Consider the following 23350-nt stretch of genomic DNA (forward strand, 5'->3'; position numbering starts at 1 on the left):
AAGACCACAGAAAACAAGACGCCTCACCTGGAATAAAAATAATCTGGGGTACCTCTTGGCAGTGGGTCGTGTTCGTGTGGGAAGCCCGGCTATCGGGACTTTATCGGTCTTTAAAAGCACTACATGAGTTCAGTCCATTCTCCTCCTGCAGGGGGGTGGGGGGGGGGGGGGGGGGTGGAGGTTGGGTGCAATATGAACTGGGGGACTGACTGAGGTTTGCTGATCCCTGACATCAAACGGCAATCATCCAATTCAATTTTTACTAATTCTGAGGTCTTTCTCTGTTCCTGATTCCAAACATTTACAGTGATTTTCTATAAAATGTTCATACAGTCTTCAGGCCCATGCCAACATCACACAGAAACCTGAAGCCCCGATTCCTGTCTAGATTTGTGAGCGTCCACATGTCTATGATTTTTACTAAAGGCTGAAGTGCAAAGCACCACGATTCATGTGGAGGCACCAACAGGGAGACATCGCAGGGAGCTGGTTGTTTTCCTTTGAACATTTTTAGTTTTATCTTTTGGAAAACCAAACATTATTCTGTCTATATCCTGAAGTTTTTTTTTCTTGATGACATTCTCTGGGTCACTGCAGTGAAAGGCTGAATGGAAGTTTACAGGTCTGTGCCAAATTAGGACACCTGATGGCATCCAGGGTGTTTCTCTAGCATATTTGCACTCCTGGATGTTTATTATCAATTTTAACAACACAACAAAAAAAAAACAAATACTGTAGATAAATAATAAAATCTGTAGAAAATATATTTTCAAGGACGAAAATTTAAGGAAAATACCATTTCTTTTTTTTCTTGTTTTAATTTCTTTATATATATATATATATATATTATTTTATTTTATTTGTTTGTTTTTTTATATTTTTTTCATTTAATTATTTTTATATTTTTTATATATAAAACTATAAATATATATAAAATATGAAAAAAGAATAAATAAATAAATAAAACTAAAAAAAAAAGAAAATACCATTTCTGATGAGAAATAAATTAGGAACCAGCCTCTTTTACTTAAAATTGCTTAAAAAAAAGAAAGAAAGAACAGAATACCATTACTAAGACTTGAGAAGAAGTTTTGCCACATTTAAACTGCATTTGTTATGGCGTCCTCCTGTCTGTTAAAGTGAGGGTAAACACCATGAAGAGATCAGAACGGCTTCCCGAGGCCTTCAGAAACTTTGTACCAGCTATTGTACGGGGTGTGAAAGTGAATGACTTGGGAGGAGGAACCCTTTGCTGTCTTACAAGTACATTACTTATTAAATGTCATTCAAACTCTATGGAAGATAAAAACTCTGCAGAGTTAATGAAGAGCATCAGCGGGCTGGACCTCTGAACCATTAAGATGATAAAACTTGAAGATCATCTCAGGAGCTGTTAAAGACAGACCTGGATAATCAAAAAGCCCAGACTGATTTCAGAGGATGTGTGGGAGAGCAGCGGAGTACGTTTCAGACAGTGATGTTGGGGGAGGATGCAGATTTTATATTAAATAAGCTTTTTCTTGTTTTTTTTCTGAGCTGTTCTCATCATTCTTCCTTTATGTGATTCTTATTGTATATCTGAGAAGAAAGATGTGTTATAAACCTCCCACTTCTGCTCCGTTGTTCAGTAAAATGTGTGTGTGAAGGTTTTAAATCACACAAAGAAATGTAAATATTCCCCTCTGGGAATAAAGCTTCAGAAAAGCTAAGCTGGCTGTTTGAACGGTTTCCTAAAGTTCACAGTTCTCACCGATCTGACATTGACGTCGGCTCCAGAGCGCAGCATCATGTCCACGGTCTCCTTACGGCCCTGCTTGGCTGCCCAGTGAAGTGCCGTCTGAAACACAATCACACACCTGAATGTGAGCAGGGACACACACCTGCATCATAATCACACACCTGCATCACAATCACACACCTGCATCATAATCACACACCTGCATCACAATCAAACACCTGCATCACAATCACACACCAGCAGCACAATCACACACCTGCATCACAATCACACACCTGCATCACAGCCATACACCTGCATCACAATCACACATCTATATCACAATCACACACCTGGATCACAATCACATATCTATATCACAATCACACACCTGCATCACAATCACACACCTGAATGTGAGCTGGGACACACACCTGCATCACAATCACACACCTGCATCACAATCACAGACCTACATCACAATCACACACCTGCATCACATTCACACACCTGCATCACTATCACACACCGGCATCACTATCACACACCTGCATCACTATCACACACCTGCATCACAATCACACACCTGCATCACAATCACACACCTGCATCACAATCACACACCTGCGTCACAATCACACACCTGCATCACTATCACACACCGGCATCACTATCACACACCTGCGTCACAATCACACACCTGCATCACAATCACAGACCTACATCACAATCACACACCTGCATCACAATCACACACCTGCGTCACAATCACACACCTGCATCACTATCACACACCGGCATCACTATCACACACCTGCATCACTATCACACACCTGCATCACAATCACACAGCTGCGTCACAATCACACAGCTGCGTCACAATCACACACCTGCGTCACAATCACACACCTGCATCACATTCACACACCTGCATCACAATCACACTCCTGTATCACAATCACACACCTGCAGAACAAACAAACACCTGCATCACAATCACACACCTGCATCACAATCACACATCTGCATCACAATCACACACCTGCATCACAATCACACACCTGCATCACAGTCATACATCTGCATCACAATCACACACCTGCATCACAGTCATACACCTGCATCACATTCACACATCTGCATCACAATCACACACCTGAATGTGAGCAGGGACACACATCTGCATCACAGTCACACACCTGCATCACAATCACACACCTGCATCACAATCACACACCAGCATCACAATCACACTCCTGTATTACAATAACAGACCTGTATCACAGTCATACACCTTTATCACAATCACACACCTGTATCACAATCACACACCTGCAGAACAAACACCTGCATCACAATCACACACCTGCATCACAATCACACACCTGCATCACAGTCATACACCTGCATCACAATCACACACACCTTTATCACAGTCATACACCTGCGTCACAATCACACACCTGTATCACAATCACACACCTGCAGAACAAACACCTTTATCACAATCACACACCTGCATCACAATCACACACCATTATCACAGTCATACACCTGCATCACAATCACACACACCTTTATCACAGTCATACACCTTTATCACAATCACACACCTGCAGAACAAACAAACACCTGCATCACAATCACACACCTGCATCACAATCACACACCTTTATCACAGTCATACACCTGCGTCACAATCACACACCTGCATCACTATCACACACCTTTATCACAGTCATACACCTGCGTCACAATCACACTCCTGTATCACAATCACACACCTTTATCACAATCACACATCTATATCACAATCACACACCTGCATCACAATCACACACCTTTATCACAGTCCTACACCTGCATCACAGTCACACACCTGCATCACAATCATACACCTGCATCACAATCACACATCTATATCACAATCACACACCTGCATCACAATCACACATCTATGTCACAATCACACACCTGCATCACAATCACACACCTGAGTCACAATCGCACACCTGCATCACAATCACACACCTGAGTCACAATCGCACACCTGATCCCTGAATTCAGGCACAGCTGTAAAAACACATAAACGCTTTGCATTGTGGGATTCAGAGTTTTTATCAGCCTTTTGTTTTCTGCCTGCAATTCAGTCTTTGTTCGCTCCTATGGCTTGGTTAACAACACTCAAGGTCACTTTTGGGATTTATACAAAAAAAACACCATATACAAGTAAAAAATATAACATAGATGCTTTAAAATGAAAGAAAAAACGTCCTTAAAAATATTCCACCTGCAAGCTTAGAGTTAAGAACTACAAGATCTGTAGGCTGCAGATGTGTGACTTTTAGATGTTTTTTGCTTATTTTAATCACATCTAAAACCATTAAGTTGAGTTTTTAAATCAGCTCACCATGGCTGAAATAATGTTTAAAAGCAACAATAAACTGGTAGAAATGCACAGATTAGTTTTTGTATTCACTCCTCAGATCTTCATGGGAATATTTGTCTCTCCGCTGCAGGAATGTTGGAGTTTTCTCCCCCATTGCATTTGTCTTTGAGCAGATCTTCTCCTTTAAGACGTTTTCGGGCTTCAGCCTTTGTGTCAGACAGACAGAAAAACGCAGATCGTTCAATAAAGTCCCGCTTTGAAGTGAATTCATGGTTAATTAGTTTAAACAGCTTTGGCTGCTAGCTGCAGACAGACAAACTGCTTTGCAGTAATGTGAGCTTTAATTCAGCCCAGAGGGATTTAATTCTCCGCTAAAGAGCCACATTCAAGGGCGGTTATCCCATCACCATTGTGCTGAATGGAAATGTGTTGCTAATCGTGTTTGTTAATGTCCTCTAATCAATCAGTGTGAGCATGACTGTGAAGGACACAAAGAGACCTTAGAAACGGACTGTCCACCAAAATGGCTTCAACATCTGAAGCACATTTAGGGCCAAACGTTGGACAAAAACTTTCACAAACTGAAATACAAGCAGAAAACAGCAGAACTTAAAGGCAAATAATGAAAAGAGCTGGTTTGACTGCTTGCTTTGGTTAAGAGAAGCACTGTGCATCTCTGTTGCTGTGCATTTCCACCTGAGGCAAACTGAAACGACTGTCATAGATGAAGAAATTACATTAATTTTAATATCACAATTTTAGAAGAAATAACGACAAAGCAGCATCTGAAAGAGTCGGACATCGGTTATTAAAAAGGTGTGAGTTTAAGTAATTTATTTGTGAAAATACTAATGAAGCATCGAACAGTGTTGCTGGTCCAACACGACTGTTTAGCCTTGATTTCCAGCTGATTTCCAGCTGAAACACAGGAAGATGTTTTATTCTAGTTAATAGATGCATCAAACCTGAAAACGGCTGCATGTTCTTGTAAACACATAAAGAACATCTCATTAGTTTTGAACAAGTCGTTGAATTTTAGTAAAAGATGTTTTATAGAGAAATGAGAAATATTGGTATTATTTGGGAGGATAAGATAGTTATTTTTTTGTCAGATTCACTGTTTTTCTTTTGTTATGGGAAACACATTTACATTTAATTACTAAATTAAAACAACGTTGATACAAATGACATAACTAGAATCTGCCAAAATGAGACTCACAGTCTATCTCTATAATATAAAACTCCTTTACTACCTCAAAACAAGACTCGTAATTTATTGTTTTTTGCACATGTCCAGTACAGGTAGAAACAGCCAACACAGGATAAATAATTATTAAAAAAAGACAGATTCAGGATTGTTGAACTTGTTGACAAGGTTTTTTTTTTCTATTAAATCTAAATCTGAAGTTTCTACTAACTAAATCTACAGCTGACAGCATGGCTTGAGACAGACTACCATAAAAATCCATAAGAATCTTAAACTTACAAACTGGATGGATCCAAAGGAAAGCAAAAAGGAAATAAAACAGTTCAGCAACAAATTTATACCTGACGGTATTTGAATCAAACCGAAGTTTTCTGTCTGACGTTTCGGACAAAAACCAAGTCAATCTGCCGTCATCTTTTCCTCTACCAGACTCATTAGGTCGCAGGTTCTGATATTTAGCTTATAAAAAATAAAACAAAAACCATCTAACAAAGTAAAATTAAAGCCCCGATCATTTCTGTCTGTCTGGTGTTTCCTGCACCGTTGCAATCAAGGTCATCTGATGCACCTGTGATCTGCATCCAGGCAGCTCAATAAAGCTCATCTACCTCACCGAACCGTCTGTCTTTATTTACCGGACTTCAGCAAACAGACAGGCGCCAGATTATTGAAAGCCTCGTGCCTGTAGCTGTCCGTTTTTTTTTTCTGCCTACCATCATGTTTTTGACCTCCGCCACGTTCCACAGATTATTCCTCTCCTGTCTGGCCCCTTGTCAAACCTCGACTTTACCATCAGGGGGGTTGGTAGCACACAGTTTCAAACCAACTGTAGTGGACCACAGTTTGGATCTAATAATACACTTATTTCCTCAGAGGGAAAACAAGAAATTACAGAGGATGATGTTTTCCTTTTAACATTTAAATCATTTAGTTGTGGTCTATACAAAGTGGAACTGCAATGCTTTAATCTGAATGTCTCACTAATTTATAGCTCCAAAAGCCCTCAGAACAGCCTCCACGTCACACAAAGGTCTTTTCCACTAATGTGGCTTTGAGCCTTTCCGGTTCCCGCACATATTTTTTGAACGGGAGTCACATGTTTGTTAAGTGTATGTGATAGACGGTTGTACTGAAACGATTGCAATGCAAATTGCAGTTGACAAATGATTGATTGGTTGATTGGTTGATTGATTGAGTGATTGATTGATTGATTGATGTTTCCACTGAAAAAAGGAGGTGCTTGGTACAGCGACAAAAACAGTTCAACTCGGGCGCCGCAGAACAGCTGGTTCTCCAGAACACAAATACACAAATACAGTAATAAAAAACACACACATATGAAAATGACTGAACACAGTAAGCAAATCATTCAACATATTTGTGTCTTTATTGAGCTGGTAAAAAGTAGCTAGATATTAATGTAGAAATACAAGAGGAAAACAGGCTGTATGTTTATATATTTATTAAAATATTGTCCTTTTAACACAGAGGCTCTCCTGAAATGTCTTCTTTTTCCTGGTCGGCAAGTATGGACTGACATTGGTTTTATTGGTTTTAATTGATAAAACAAAGTGAATGTTTTTACACGTATAGTCACAACCATCTTCTTTTTTTCTAAGGTCCAAGCTGCAGTTATTTCTCTTTAGGAGACACCTCCATCTACCCTTCAGCCTCCACAAAGCAGCCGACCTTCCCCCTCTTAGGATGTTTAACAATGCTTAGAATAGTAAAACATAAAAATAAAAACATTAATATATTTCTACAGATGCATAGCGTTGGTGCCGGGGGACGATGTAATGAATTGGGTGAGTTAATACGCCCAGCAACCGAACATTTTCACTTATCCACGTCTACATCATTCAGCTTAGACTACAAAATAAATAAATAAATAACAATGACGGATTTCCAAATTGTTTAGCAGCTCTGCAACAAACACCGAGGTAATATTTAAAAAAAACGTAATAGAGAATAGAGGAAATTGAACGGCTTGAAAAATATATCCCAATCAGAATATAAAGACATCTGCACAGCACCTGTAGCGACTACATTCAAAGTTTCTGCTCTCCTAGAGACTCCAAGTACACAACAAAATATACAAAAAAACTGAACTTTTGCATGAAATGTTCCTTTAAACAAAGGCAGCATTCCATTTCTCAATGCATCCTTGTTGGTTGCTCATCTAAACCATCTAACCACTGAGGCCTGTGTTTGTCAAACGAATAAACTGGAAACAAGTGTTGTTTCTTCCGACATCAATCATCCAAATCAATGAAAAGCACAAAAAAAAGAGTAATTTAAAAGGGAAATAAAGCCAAGTCTCATTGTTATTCTCACTCCTCGTGCTGAGTGTGTTCCTTCCTACAGTTTCCATGTGGCTGATAGGTTGCTGGTGAAATGGGGGGTTCCTGGTTCCATGTTGGATCTCTCAGATTAAGATTTAATTTAGTTCAGTTTATTTCTGTTATTAAGGATATTAAACAATCATCTCCAGAAAGATGTCAAATCCTGATTTGGTTGATATGTAACCTTTTTACTCCTTTCTGACCAGACTTTGACTTCCCCAGGTCCTCAGGATTGTGTCCAAACCCTGCCTGAAGGTTTACTCTGCTGCCTCAGAGTCGTGAAAATCAAAATAATCATACCCTGATTTAATTATCATCTCCAGCAGATTTATTTATTATTCCTCCTTGGCTTCTTGCTGCTGCTGTGAATTAAACAAACCAAACACTGTTTTATTTCCTTCCACTCTGACGTTCCTCATTCGGCCAAAATGTCGACAGCGTCCTCAGGAAGATTAATTGAGGTTTATTTTGCCCCGTGATGGCGGTCTGATGAAGAATGACTGCTGAGGCAGCGGGTGGAGATTTCATTAGAAGGTGCTAACTGAACCCGGCATCACTTGCTGGGCTCTTCTGACGGGAGAGATTGTGTCTCCACCTGAGCCACAAACACACAAAAACCCCGGCTGCACCTTAATCACAAACTGAGAGGTTATTTCTCCTGAAAGTGGACATTTCTATCCGCTGTAATTACTCGTTATTGCCCATTGAGACATGTTGTACTGTCTAAAGCGCCCGATCCAGCCCTCGTTATGTTCTCCTTCCGAGCAGCCAGACCTTCCTGTGAACCTTTAAAGTTGTCTGTGTCTGTTCTGCGGGTGTTGTCGTTATTCCGCAGCTGATTGTATTCATCACCAGGACTTTTTTTGTTTTTTTTACGGTAACTTCATGTCAGACAGATCGGTTAGTGTCAGGAGGGTCGGTTTGTGCAGAGAAAAACTGAAAACATTCCAGGAAAAGAGGCTCCGTGTCAAACAGTCACATGTTTTTCAAACATGACAGACACCTGTCTGCCTCGGCAGGAGAGCCCAGACCACCGTCGGCCTCTCTGAGGGGGGAGGATAGCTGACGGTGACCCGACAGAACCTGCCAACCGCCTGCCAGCAGCAGCTCGGGGCGCGGGGCGTCTCTTGGCCCTGCGGTGGATCCGGAGTGACAGGCGGGATGAGACGCAGCAGGAAAAAGCCCATCAAAAAGGCGTAAATTTCACTCCCTCCGTTTTGATCCGGTGAGTCGTGAAAAGGAGCCTTATGCTCTGGAGTGGTGCAAGGATTACTCCAGTGAAGATGTTGTTTCTGCCACTCCGGCTGCTAATGGAGGGGCTGCTTCAAGCAAAGCTCAGGGTGTGGTAATGCACCGCCGTGTGAACCATCGTTTCTTCACTGGGCGTGTCTCACACTGTCTCCCAAAGAAATATTTAGGCTATTTTTTTTTTTTAGCTGCTGTTCTGTGCAGACAATATCTTACCTGCAGCATAGAGCTCAGGTCAGACACATTTCCAGCAGGATGTGTTTGTTTTTACTGCTAACGGAGTAGCATGGATGTTTCTGGAGGTATGCACGGCACCAAGACAGCAGAGAACTGTGTTGCTGATTTCGTAACCTTGAGATTTGGAGGAGCTTTAAAAAAAAAGTGCTTTTGGGAGTTTTTGTGAATGTCTTACACCCCTTCAGCCACGAGTCCGAGCAAAAGCAACGCAAAGCCTCATTTTTGATAACCCTGCCAGCAAACATGGCAGAAAATCTGGCATATGAAAGAACCCTGGTCACACGAAGAGCCTTTTTGCATCAGCAACCAGCTGCATGTTTCTCTCAAAGAGCAGGCAGACGTGCCGACGACTCAACCTGCTGGTGAACCGAAGGCGAAGGAGCTGCCCTCTGTGAGAAGATAGCAGAACTCATCCAGACGGGTGTCTGGTGTCGAAGGTCTGCGTGTCGAGATGATTTGCATTAAAGTGGCAAATAAGAAGCGACTCACCCCCTTCGTGAAGATCCAGGTTTCCATGCCATGAGGTCAGCAGAGAAAGCCAGAAACAGGAAATTTAGTCCCATTTTAACAGCTCGCTTTGCTCTAAAAACAACAAACAGCCACTGGATAAATCTACATGGTTCACCGGTGCCACAGAACCACTGCTATCTTCCCAAGGCCCAGACCTACATGCAGCTTTAAAAGTTATTTTTTTTTAGGGTTTATGAGAGTGTTTCAGGGCATTTCTGTGGACCTTGGCTTCTGTTTTACTCCAAAGCCTAAACATGATTTTTGGCTAAGGAAAACTGTCTAAAATACATTTTTCTAAGCTTTGTGACTCATTGATACAACAAAAGAAAATTAGAAAACAAACTGGGTCTTTAAGAACGGCTGCAGGAAACAAATACTGTAAAGATCCAGTTTAAAACTGGTCCTCTAATGAGTTTTCCGCTATCTATCGACTCAATCCACAGAGTTTAGGAGCATTTTTAAGACTTTAATAACAAAAAAACAAAAATCCTTGGCTAAGATGTTCAGATATTTAACAGAAGCTGAGAGAAAAATCAACCAAAGTTTATAGAAAACCCGTTAAAGACGTGAAGAGCCGGTCCCTGGGCCAGCAGCCCAGGGCTTCGAGTTTGTCTTTATATTTCTTTAATGAATGCCAATTTTGCAAACACTTTCATGTATGTAAAACTCATCGGTGGTGAATTAATGTTGGTTTTCATCATTATGAACAATGTAAACAATACAATTAAACCGATATGAGAGTACATAGTACAGCTGTCCTGGAGCAACTCTCCTCCACCAGGCATTTTAAACCAACCCTGGGTACCCAGCCCAGGGGCCCGCATCCGTCTATATCCGGCCCTGTCCACACCACTTCTATTCAGAGACATGAATCGCTTCAGAAAAGGGAGTGAGAAATTTGTTTGACACCTGGAATCTGTTCGTATATGTATATATATATATATATATATATATATATATATATATATATATATATATATATATATATATATATATATATATATATATATATATATATATATAAACATGTTTGTATATCTGGAGCGTGTAACAAAAGTAATTTCCCTGTGGGATTATTAAAGTATGTCTGATTCTGATATTCAATAACCTATTAAGAATCAGGAACACAAATCTGTTCAGATTCGGTTTGTTTAAACCTGAGAATCTGTTCAGAGTCAGCAGAGTAGGTCAGGTCCAAAGACCATCTCTGAAAGAGCTGGACAAGGTGTTGGTCAGATTTCATCACTTAAGCTCTGAATAGTTTTCACAAAATAAAACTGACTAATGTTCTGGTTTTACTGAGACTCTCTGAGGGTCAGAATGACATCCATCTGACCTCCTGACAAGATTCCTCTTTAACTCCTCCTCCTCCTCATCCTTATATATATATATATATATATATATATATATATATATATATATATATATATATATAGAGAGAGAGAGAGAGAGAGAGAGAGAGAGGGAGGGAGGGAGGGAGGTAGATAGATAGATAGATAGATAGATAGATAGATAGATAGATAGATAGATAGATAGATTATTTTTATAATTTTTTAAGGTGATGGAGTTGAATTGTTCATAGTTTAACTGCAAAAATCTCAATCCATTGGCATATACATTTATTTAGCTGCTCAAATCAAGGACAAATACACTAATTTCGGCAAAATTTTGCTTACTTTTTGTTTCCTTTTTGCGATGTGACGCTTTAAGCGACAACCGATCTGAATGAAATCGTGCTTTACTCACAGTGATGAAGTCCTTACGGTGGCAGAGAGGAAACACAGATAAATGGGTTCATGGAAAGAAAATGCAAGCTAAATATAAAGAAATTAGGGATGAAACAAGACTTCTACTACATGAAACTGATTTCCTGAAATGATCTAGAGCCTTAATCCGAACTAGGACACAGGGCAGAACAAGGATCGCTTCCTCCAGGGTGACGTTTCGGTTCAGTTTCAGACGCTGACCTTCTTCAACACCAGGCCGGGCTCCTGAGCCAGGAGCAGGCGCTGAGCGGCCACGTTCCCCACGGCTGAACTCCGCAGCCAGTCCTTCTCCAGAGGCTCCAGCTGCACCCTGTGGAACAGAGACTGGGATTTGGGGGACAAGATGAGGTCCGGGCAATTTAGGAAGACAAGCAGAGATCCATCTATCCACCTTCTGGTTGAACCCCAGAGCAGCAGAGGGAGCTGGTGAGGCTTCAGTTTACAAAGCAAACTTTATCTTAACAACTTCATGTGTTTTGAAATATTTATAATAATTTCCATTTATGTTTTTTAAAGAAATCATGTGGGGTTTTTTTTGTTTTGTTTTTTTTGTTACAGTGGAATTTAGCCTGGCACTAACATTTAGGAAATGTTTTTTTTTTTTTTTACATATATATTTACAGACCTGTCCAGGGTGTACCCTGCCTCTCGCCCAATGAACGCTGGAGATAGGCACCAGCACCCCCCGCGACCCCATGAGGGATAAAGCGGTTCGGAAAATGGATGGATGGATATATATTTACAACTTTCAACAACATCAGAATACATTCAAGTGTTTTTTCTTGTAAATATGTGAAATAAATCTAAAAATATTGTGGAAATGTACTCCTTTGTGGCCAAAAATCTATTATTCATTAATCTACTATGGTCCTAATACAATTTCCTTTCTGGAAATCATGAGAATAAAGTCATAATATTGTGTACAAGAATAAATAACTTTGCAGAAATAAAGTCATGACATTATGAGAATCAAGTTGAAATATTATGGGAATAAAGTCATAATATTGAGAGAATAAAGTCACACAATTGTTTTGCCCAATTGTTTAATAATAATAATAATAATAATAATAATAATAATAATAATAATAATAATAATAATAAAATAATAATAATAATAAAATAATAATAATAATAATAATAATTTAACTTTATTGATCTCACAATGGAGAAATTCAATTCTGCATCTTAACCCACCAACGTCCTAATACTAATAACAATTCGATGCTAAAAAGATTGAATATTTTCTTATTTGTAAGAACGATACTACTTTATAAGATGCTCATCGTTCCTTATTTTAACACAGAGGAAAAAATGTGCTTTTTTGTAAAAAACATAAAATTACACCCAATAGGGGGTCGTCTGTCTCTGGTACTTTTATTTTGGGAACCCCTGGGTTAAAGTTTTACGGCAGGGCGACTGAATAGCAGCATCTCCTCATTGAAAACACCTAAAATCCAGCCTCAGGGTGTGAGGGACAAGTTTCTCTGCTCTGTGAAAACCAAGATTGAGCTGTTTGGTCTCTGTTTTAAACTCTTTCTCAGGTGGAAAGTAGCCACTTTTCGTCATCTTCCCAGTACCACTGCCAAGCTGGAGCATGGTAGTGACAGCATCATGCTGTGGGGCGGGATTCCAGGAAAGCTTAATGGCGCAAATACAGAGATATATCATCAAAGGAAACTTGATGGACGGTGACCCAAAGGACACCACAGGAGAAACTGAGGGACAAATGTCCCATAGTGACCCTGAACGTCTATGTCGGTGCCATTCCTGCAGTGTGGTAGCCATATTTTTCTCTGTGGTAGCCATATTTTTCTCTGTGGTACTGCAGAGAGTCTCAGGTGTTGGTATAAACACAAGCCAAGCTGTGCTGGTGTTCAGATATGCACGATTTGAACATCACCGCTTGATGCACGAGGAAGAGACGCTGCAGAAATCTTCTGAAGGATCCGTTCGTAACTTTCAGACGACGCAGCTCCTGAATCAGGACGCAGTTTGCAGCTCCTTCAGCAGAGCGTCCTCGTTGCCCTTTAGCCCCGGTGGGGGCCGCAGGCCGCGAAAGGGTCATGATGTCATTAGCGGTGTTTACAGGCCAGCGGGGCGCCGCGCGGCACCACCCGGGCCTTTAATCAGCGGCGTGCGGGGCCGTCGCCACTGTTTACCTGACACCTCGGTGTTAATTAGAGCGGCTGAGCAGCTCAGGGGGAGGCCGTCCTTCAACCCGACAGCGCAGCGAGGCTCCGGGCCAAAACGCTCGCTGTCAGACGTCTACACAGAACAGAGAAAACCGCGGATGTTTGGCGGCGTCTCTGGTTGGAAAGTAAAACAATGTGACAATAGATCTGTCTGACGTGAAACAATGAAATATGTCTCTGAGGATTAAAACACGTTAAGGTGAAATTCTGACTATAACAATATTTTTTTACCAAACAATAATGTAAATATTTGAACCATAAGTTTAACCATCTTTACTTGAATGATAATGGGTTTTATTTTTATTTATTACATCTTGCAGACGCTTTTTAATCTTTATTCTAGGAATCTTTAAAATCAACATCATCTTACAGCTCAAACATCTTAGTAACAGATAATAAATCATGTTTTGGTTTCAGTATTTAAAAGTCGTTTCTCTGAAACTTTGATTCTTATTTATTCTGTTGTTGCTCCCTGGCTGATCTGATTTTTATTGATTTTGTTTTAGGTAACTATTTTAAATTGTGTCAATTAATCCATTTGGTTTTTATTGCTGCAGACAAACCATCAGGCATCTCTTTCAGAGCTACACATAAAAAGATTAACATTGTGAAAAGGTTTTTGACCCAGAAATATTGCCAGCATTTATTTCTTGTAATTGTAATTATTCTGTCTCAAAAATATAGAATATAGTGAAACAGTTAATGCCTACTTAGAAAGTTGAGTGGAAGGAAAAAGCGTGGTTGTCATGAAGTGTGTATTTGGAGTTGTGGACAGGAACGTAGTTTATAATTATTATTTAATAATTACAACGGAAAACGTCCAAGATGTGGAATAAGGGCAGAGTCGCTGTAACGAGGTGGAAAAGGCAGATTAACAGGAGAATCCAGCAGAGACCAATGGGAATCTGTGAGTAGATATCCTGAGAGACAAGTGGAGCATCGCACTGAATACAGGGGAGTTAATTAGGAGAAAATGTGAATCAGCCGGGGCAGAAGGAGCAGAGGAAGACCTAGGAGGGAAGACCAATTGGCATAAATTGAGATGAACAGGGATACAAAAAATAAAACATCAAGCCAAAGGGAAAATCAAACAGACATCCAACAGAAAATAATCTAGAACACACAGGGAACAGAACAAAGGAATAAAATAAGGAACTAAGAACAAGGGATGGATAATATAGAACGTAATGAACAACAGGGAATTGATGAAAACAAACCCAAATCTCCATGGATCACAACAGTGACGGAAAAAGGTTCACCAGCAACAGGAAAAAGCGCAGCCATCAGAGGACTGCCACGCAAAGAGGGAGATGAGATACAGCACTGCAAAAACCGATATAAAAATAAGTAAAATCTTCTTAAAGTTAATGTATTTATCCTTGATTTGAGCAGGTAAATAAAATTATCTGCCAATGGAATTGGACAGTATTTTGACCCCAAAAATAAGATAATTAGACATCCTGCACTTGAAATAAGATGATTGAGATGAAATGTTCCTATTTTAAGTGCAAAATTCTTATTCCATTGGCAAATCATCTTATTTACCTGCTCAAATCAAGGACAAATATACAGATTTTAAGAACATTTTACTTATTTCTAGTTCCGTTTTTGCAGTGAGCAGAACCAGCGATGCAGATAACCCGAAGCTACACTGCAAAAACGGAACTAAAAATATGTCAAATTTTCTTGAAATGAGTATATTTGTCTTTGATTTAAGCAGGTAAATAAGATGATTTGCCAACGGAATGAGATTTTTGCACTTAAAATAGGAACAACTCATCTCCATAGTCTTATTTAGAGGGCAGAATATGTAAGTATCTTATTTTAGGGGCCGAAATACTCATTCCATTGGTAGATAATCTTATTTACCAGCTCAAATCAAGGACAAATACACTGATTTCAAGAAAATGTGACTTATTTTTAGTTCTGTTTTTGCAGTGTACCTGGGCTTTCAGCAGAACCTCAGACTGCTCTCCTCCATGCTAAGCCACATTGATGCAGTAATTTATGTAAAAGGAGCCCCAACCTAGCAATAAAAAACAAAATAAACGGATTGATAAAATATACTTTTTATCAATCCTATGCCATATTCAAATTTTTTGGAAACATCATATTTCGATTTAGCAACGTCTGTCAGTCATAATCAAATCAAATCAAATCGTATTTATTTGTTCAGGCATTTATTACATTTTTACAATTACATATTTACTTACTTAGTTTCATACATGAACAAACACGAGCCAAAGGAAGATAAAGATTCTACTCCTTGAATCATCAAGATTACAAGAAATAGAAGGAATTATTTCAAGCTTTTTTTGTGTAATGACTTCATATAATGTATGTGTTTCACTTCCCAAAAGACACTAAATATATTAAACATTTTCATGATGTCGTGGTGGACACCTACGTGTAAATGTCCCACCAGAATGTAGGCTCTCGTTGTGAAGGGGTTTGGTACAGGAAGTGTTTGGGAAGGGGAATGAAAGATTTGTGAAAAGAGTTGTTGTGATATAAGTACTCCATTTAATAAAACTGAGACATCAAGTTCCTGTTTTATCTCTTTTTGCCAACTTCCACAATTTTCTAGTTTTTAGATCAATTTCTAAAGCAAAATTTGTTTTTTAACATGAAGTGCTGATTTTTATCCATCCATAAAGTTTTTAAAACAGCTCTGCCACAATTGTTTTTCTCTTTATTGTTGCTTTGATTGATCTCGGTTCCTAACTTACAAAGATTTGCGCTTTTGTGAAAAGTGTCCTCTTATTTATTGAAAAGTTTGCGATGTAACCAAATAAGCTGAATTATGAGGTGAGTTGTTTTTAAGCGGTATCTCAGAACACAGCAGCAGCCATCCTGACTCGACTTCACTCTGAAGGTTTTCCTAATTAGCTGCAACTCATGTTCTGATTGGCCACGCCGGTCGTGGAGAGGTCCACCTCCTGCTTGAAGGAGGCGTCCGGACCATCGTCTCCTAATGAATGAGTGAGCATCAACCCCAACGTGAATCATACCCAGATCCTACGAGCTGAAATGCAGGCAGGTTTCCATTTCTGCTCCCATCAGACGTTTCAGCGACAGCCTCTGCTTAGCTCCAGTTACCCCCGCTGGTTCCAGTCTGCCAACAGTGGGAGGCCGTCACAGCCAATGAGCAGCCGGCGCGGCGTCCCAGAAGGCGGTGATTATGGGGTAACGTCTTGGGAACAGTTTGGGCGGGAGGGGGAGAGGAGGATCAGTCTGTGGGAAGTTTCATCCACACAAACACAGGTTTGTGTGTCTTCCCATATTAGGAGTTTGTAATACCTTCCATTCATTTCTGCTTCACCTTCCCTGCTCTGTATTGTATATATGAAGATTCACTGTATATAACTGAATGCACCTTTCCTACTCTGCACCTTCTTGTATGAGCCGATGTGGCGAGTGAATTTCTCCATTGTGAGATCAATAAAGCCTATCTTATCTTATCTTCTAATCAGCATCATTCACCGCATCTGCGATCCTGCATCTCCGCTGCAATCAAGCTCATCCCACACACCTGCTCCCTTCTCCTCCTAAACCCATTGCAGCCAGTCAGAAAGTGCCAAATTATGGAAAGCCTTAGCCGGTAGATGTCTAGTGTTACTCCCACTTCCTCGTCACAACCTCAACCTCGTTCTCTGGATTTCCTTACCTGCCTTCCACTTGTCAGACTTCTACTCAGCTTTTGTCCCTGTGTGTGACCCAAGCCTGTAGCCCAGATTTTAATCTAGCCTCAGCCCCTCTGAATAACGCTTTCTCTGAGTTTCAAGCCAGCGCTCTTCCCCCCCAAACCACAGCCTCTACTTACATCTTGACATGCTGCGGTGATTTCTGCTGGTTTCTCTGTGACAGAAGGAGCTGCTTTACAGAAGCAAAGATAGCTCAAGCTACCAGTAGATTCTTACCAGTTACTTCTGGCAAATAAACCTTTTTTACCGCACTCCTGGTCTGTTTGAATTTCTGGATTTCCTGTTGACAGACAGAAGCAGCGGAAGCAGAGCAAGAGGCTGAATGACAAACCATCCAACTCGGATGCAGGAGAGGAGGATGAATGATTTAATCCTTTTAAGGGCCAAATTAAAACAGCTTCTTTCAAAGCCACCCATGTCCCTTTGCACGGCCAAAGATTCTGCACCGCGCAAATGGGTAATTTACTAGCTACGTGAGCATTCCCATGTGGAAAAACATGGCAGACGAGCAAGCGCTTCTTCTGGTGGAGGTTTGTAAATATAGACATCTTTATGATTCGGCCCAAAAAGATTATCGAAATCGTCAAGTTGTTAGCAATTCCCGGACAGAAATCGGTGTCACTCTTGGAACAAAGTAAGAGGGTTAAATGTTGGAAAAAACTGTGTTTTTTACTTCTACGTGTAGTGGGGTGCAGTACGCTTTGTGTATGAGCACAACGCTGCCCTCTAGAGTCTAGGAGAATAGTGCTACTTCGGAGGAAGAGCTTCAAAGAGCAGAAATGCTGCAACTGTTGTGTCCATACATCTCATTCCCGCGCCAAATATACATGCATCAAGCATAAATCAACATTAAAGAGCATTCCTTACTACATCCCATGTCAACATTAATTTTTTGTTTTTATCGCCCATTTTGATTAAAAAAAGGTTTGTCTCTAGTGCGCTCATTCGCCGTGTGTCTCAACAACAGGCAGTCCCTGATTGGTTGACACGACGTGTTTTGCTCGTTCCACACAGACCGTGCCGATCAAAGCGAAGCCAGAGCGACACGACGGCTGCGATGGATGCGAAGCAACAGTTGTTGAAAAATCTGAACTTTTTTGTCTTGTTGCGTCGTGACAACCAATCAAGAACTGGATGTGGATGTGACGTGGGGAGACGAAGCGGTTCTAATTCAACATGGAAGAAAAGCTGAAAGTGGCGATCTGCGGTCGGCCTGAGTTGTATAACTCAACCAATTATTACTTCTGAGACGAGTCCAGAACGGACCACGCCTGGGGAAGAGTGACTGAGGAGGCTGGAGTGGGAGGTAAGTGAAAGCGTTACTAGATGGCGCCGTCGTGCTGCTGTATTTCTGGCTTATCGCCCGCTGTGCAGCAGCTGTCGCCTGCCATGCCAGCTGCCAGCGATGTGTCAGGCGAGCAACAGCACCGACATCTGTGGGCCGTTGGCGTTTAATGTGAACGGCCCTTTAAGAGATCCCAAGGAGGTAGCATAAACAAGTACACAAACACACACATGCACACTGATTTTCATGAGCTCACCATGACGGATGAAGCAGTGACGCTCCTCGTATCGTCCTCTTCGCTCTGAAAAACATCAAGATCTCTCAGACGTTAAAACTTATTCATCACTTTGAATGTATTTTCTGACATTTTTTTCTTGACACAATCAGAAATATCCAACATTATGTGTTGGAATTTGATCTTGGTTCACTGATTTAGGTTCTTGACCCTTTCTGGACTGGCTTTTAAAAGTTTGGGATGGGATTTATGAGTGAAGTCCTTTTTTATTGCAGTTTAATACCTCATGTGAAGGGAGGTTTTAAGCTGATTTTTAATTAAGCTTTTAAATTAGTTTTTGTACACAATTGGAAATGAATCTCAGAGCAGTATATAGTTTGGATCAAGACTAATTTTGGACTGGTGCTGGATTGGTTTCGTGAAGTTTAATACCAAATTGTGATGATGGGAGTGAACTTTTGTACATAATTTAAACTATTTTCAAATGGAAATTTTGTTTTACTGATTTAAGTAATGAGAATAATTTTGGTCCAGTTTATGGTTCTGTTTGGGGCTATTTTATGGCTACTGTTGTGATTTTATTTATGTATGGTACTGGTTTGTCACATTAGTGCTGGTCTTACTGGTTATGAACTATATTTGTGTCTATATGCTGGTGAAGGTTCTCAGTCATCCAGGTCATGGTCATTCCAAAAAAAAAGTAAAAAACAAAGCAACTGGACTTGTTTTCCGTAGTTGAAGACGTTTCGCTTCCTCTTCAGGAAGCTTTCTCAATATATTTGTGTCATTCTGAGTGCACCTTTGTAACAGTTTTGATGTGGTTTAAAGATCTGGATTTAGACCAGTTTTAAAAGTAGATTAGAATTGGTTTCAGTGATAGATTTGAAAAGGGCGTCTCTGATTTAGATTTCCCTCTATTTTGTTAGTTTTATTGGTTTAATTAGCCTTAGCTCGGTTTGGTTTCCTGCTTCAGATCCAGATCAACTCCATGATGCAGCGATCAGGGCATATTCTCCTCAGGGTTCTCCTCGTGACTCGGGTTAGTTTTGTACAATGAGCTGCCGCCTTGTTGTTGATGATGACAATGAGGAGAAACTGCATCATCCTAAGGACTGTGGGAAATAAAGGAGGAACGGCTCATCTCCTTCCTGCCTGGCAGCAGCGTCCTGGTGTTATGATGGACGTTCACTGCGTCGCTGTGTTGCTGAGGAGGGAGTCCCAGGAGACGAGGAGGAGGAAGCTGCTCTTCATCTCTCTCATTAATAGTAACCCAACACAGTCTCAGTGAGGTGTCTCACTAAATGATTGTGGCTCCTTGCGGAGGTGAACTAAAGGTAAGAAAGTAAGTAGTAAACAAAGATTTGGACGTCCACAGCTGCTGATTTTACTGCTCGGTGAAAAGATGAAGGGGCCAGTTTTTAGTTTATCTCTGGAAGGAAGAGATGACTTATGTGGTTTAATTTGAACTGAAAAATGTCCAGGAAAACTTCAGAAAACCTGGAGAATTTTTGATCCAGGCAACTTTAAATCTGGATCGGTAGTTTTTTTTTTAATAGGGCTGTTAAAGTGCTTCTTCACACTCGGTAGGGTGTGAAAGTTTGAAGACAGCTGCTGTGGTTGGCGACTTCTCCTCATGTGACCTGACAGCTCCAGCAGATCTGACTCCACGTTGGATTCAGCTCCATCAGTTCGGAGGAGATAGAAATCGTCTCCAGGTTTTCCTCCGACAAAGCAGCAGCAGGTTTGCATAACAAAAGCTTTTCCCAGCCGCTCTCACTCCTCCATCTATTCATCCTGTCAAAACACGGCCGGCTGGTTTTTCCTCCCCCTCCTCAGATCTTCTGTCAGACCCCCCCCCTCCCTCTCTGCCTCCTCTTCATCACCATTCAGGAGCAGGGTTTTCTGAACGCCCATTGCCCATCCTAATTGCTGGTGTTTACAAGGTGCAGCCTCCAACCTGGTCGCTGGAACCCTGCAGAGCAGAACAGGAGGTGAAACCTGAGGGGTCGAGGTTTAAAAGCCCGCTCCATGAAGGAGGAGATGCACCGTTAGAGAGAAGAGAGGTTTTATCTGATGACATTTTCACTTTTAGGCACAATTAACCTATAAAGTGTTTCTGATTTTCGTGTTTTCGCCTCCCGCTTTTCACAGAATAAAGACTGAAGTGGAAAACAATGAATAAAAAACACACCTCACAAATCATTTATCTCTACAACATACCATAGAAGAACAGTTGTAGCGACAGTCCTGAACATCATTAAGATCAAAAAGTCCTTCCTGTCATTTAATCTTGCGCCTCAAAGCCAAATCTGAGTTTTAAATAAAGACCCACGATGAAACCATACATCTATTGAGGTTTGCTGTAGAAAACTATGTCTGTAGAACGAACAAAGAGGGGAGACTGTGAAAGAAGTAAGGAATTAAAAATAAACGATTTTATCCAATAAATTACAATAAAGCAAAAAAATGTGATTAAATTTCTAAATTACAGCTGAATAGAAATTAAGCATTCAGCAAAAATGAAACATTAAATAATGAACTGTATTTTAACAAAGGAATACAACACAATACCCTCAGGTACTATGAATCAAATCAGATCTGTGACCAAATTTTCTATTTTTGTGCATCTTTTATGTTTTGAAAAACATTTTCTGCATGATAGTGATAGTATTTTTTTTTAATAAACCTTTTCTATTTGTTCATGAAAACCTCCAAAGATCTGGCATTTAAATAACGATGCCGAGATTATCATAATTATCCTGAATAACTCCAATGAAGTCCTGCTGTTGGGTTTCCTTTAGGATTCAGATTCTTCCTGTTAGAAAAGTTTGACGTCTGAGTCGGCTGCTCAGATCTGCAGATGGGATCTGATCGTGCGTCACCACCAGAGCAGGCTCGTTCCGGTGAGGAGAAGCTTGAAGCTCGGTGCGTCTGGAACGAAGACGTTCCCCCGCAGTTCAGCGACGCAGATCAAAATGTATTAAAGCCTCTGATGAAGTCTGCTCCACTGACACAGGACTAAGCTTTATGACTTTAAGACTCCTGACTCCGTAATCCCACTTCCCTGAAGGTCGTTAGGAGCGCTGAAGCTGCAACGCCGCTCCTCGTCAAATTAAGTTTGAGGAGTTTAAAACAAGCACCTGAAACTGGAGCAGTTGAAACTACATTAACGGTTATAAGTTGTGGTTACGCTTCTAACTCCAGAGTTATCTTGGTCCAAGAACAGAGAGATATTGATCTATCTAAGGTCATCTTCTAACAAAACAGATTTTAACATTTTTCCTTCCGCCACAAGAGATAAAACTGAATATGTTTTTAGTTTAAAGCTGCTGGATGAAATGGCTAAACACTGTTTATATAGGACCTCTGTATGTTTGGTGACACTATTGTAACGATAGTATACAAAAAAATTAGATGCACTGATTACAGATTTCGTTGGCCAGTTCTGATCACTGGTTATTGTAAACCTCTGACGGAATGAAAGGATAAAAATTAAAGGATAAAATGTATAATGGATGAGACGACACACTGATCTACAGTACTATGACACTGTGAAAATTGATTAGGATATGATAAATTAACTGAAAAATTAATAGAATACATATTTAGGAGTCTTTTAGTTTTCAGGCTCCTCTCCTGTGGAACCAACTCCCAGTTTTGGTCCGTGAGGCAGACACCCCGTCTACTTTTAAGACTAATCTTAAAACTTTCCTTTTTGACAAAGCTTCTAGTCAGAGTGGCTCATGTTACCCTGAGCTACCTCTATAGTTATGCTGCTATAGGCTTAGGCTGTTGGAGGACATCAGGGCCTATTTCTCTCACTCTGCTGAGTTCTCCTACTGCTCTCCAATTTGCTTGTTTGTTGTTATTTCAACTTTTAACTTTTTGTTCTGTCATTTTTCTCTTCATAGAAGGTACACCTGGTCTGGCGTTCTGTTAGCTGTGACATCATCCAGGGGAGGCAGATCATCCTCTATTACCATCTAACATAGAAAGTACTCCTGGGTCAATGTGAGCTTCTGTGCTTTCTGTGTCTCTGCTCTGTCTTCTCTAAGCCCCAGTGGGTCGAGGCAGATGAGCGTTCACACTGAGCCTGGTTCTGGTTCTGCTGGAGGTTCTCCTCCCTGTTAAAGGGGAGTTTTCCTCTCCACTGTCGCTTCATGCATGCTCAGTATGAGGGATTGCTGCAAAGCCATCAACAATGCAGACGACTGTCCACTGTGGCTCTACGCTCTTTCAGGAGGAGTGAATGCTGCTTGGAGAGACTTGATGCAACCTGCTGCTTCTGACCAATTTGTAGGAGGATTTGATAGAATTTGACTTTTTAAAGTGCCTTAAGATGACATGTGTTGTGAATTGGCGTTATATGAATAAAACTGAATTGAATTGAATTAAATACAGGTTACTTAATCAGGAGATCACATGAAGCAGATGGGGCAGATGGAGTGCAAAGAAACTGAGAAAGGAAGACTAATTAACATGAATGTAGCCGAACAGAGATATAAATAAACTATCAAA

General features: G+C 40.5%; 1 protein-coding gene across 2 annotated transcripts in view; it reads right to left on the reverse strand.

Annotated features, from left to right (window-relative positions):
- Window positions 1–23350, reverse strand: part of LOC105929629 (ankyrin repeat domain-containing protein SOWAHC) — a 64298-nt gene that overhangs the window by 14053 nt on the left and 26895 nt on the right. For both annotated transcript variants that reach the window (XM_036125618.1, XM_036125624.1), the window contains exons 6-10: window positions 18854–18898; window positions 11618–11740; window positions 11397–11408; window positions 9630–9632; window positions 1751–1837 (exon numbers count right to left, since the gene is read on the reverse strand). In XM_036125618.1, coding sequence (XP_035981511.1) covers window positions 1751–1837; window positions 9630–9632; window positions 11397–11408; window positions 11618–11740; window positions 18854–18898 — 270 coding nt within the window. The remainder of the gene's footprint in view (window positions 1–1750; window positions 1838–9629; window positions 9633–11396; window positions 11409–11617; window positions 11741–18853; window positions 18899–23350) is intronic.

This window comes from Fundulus heteroclitus, chromosome 2, assembly GCF_011125445.2.
Source record: "Fundulus heteroclitus isolate FHET01 chromosome 2, MU-UCD_Fhet_4.1, whole genome shotgun sequence".
NCBI classification, from domain to species: domain Eukaryota; kingdom Metazoa; phylum Chordata; class Actinopteri; order Cyprinodontiformes; family Fundulidae; genus Fundulus; species Fundulus heteroclitus.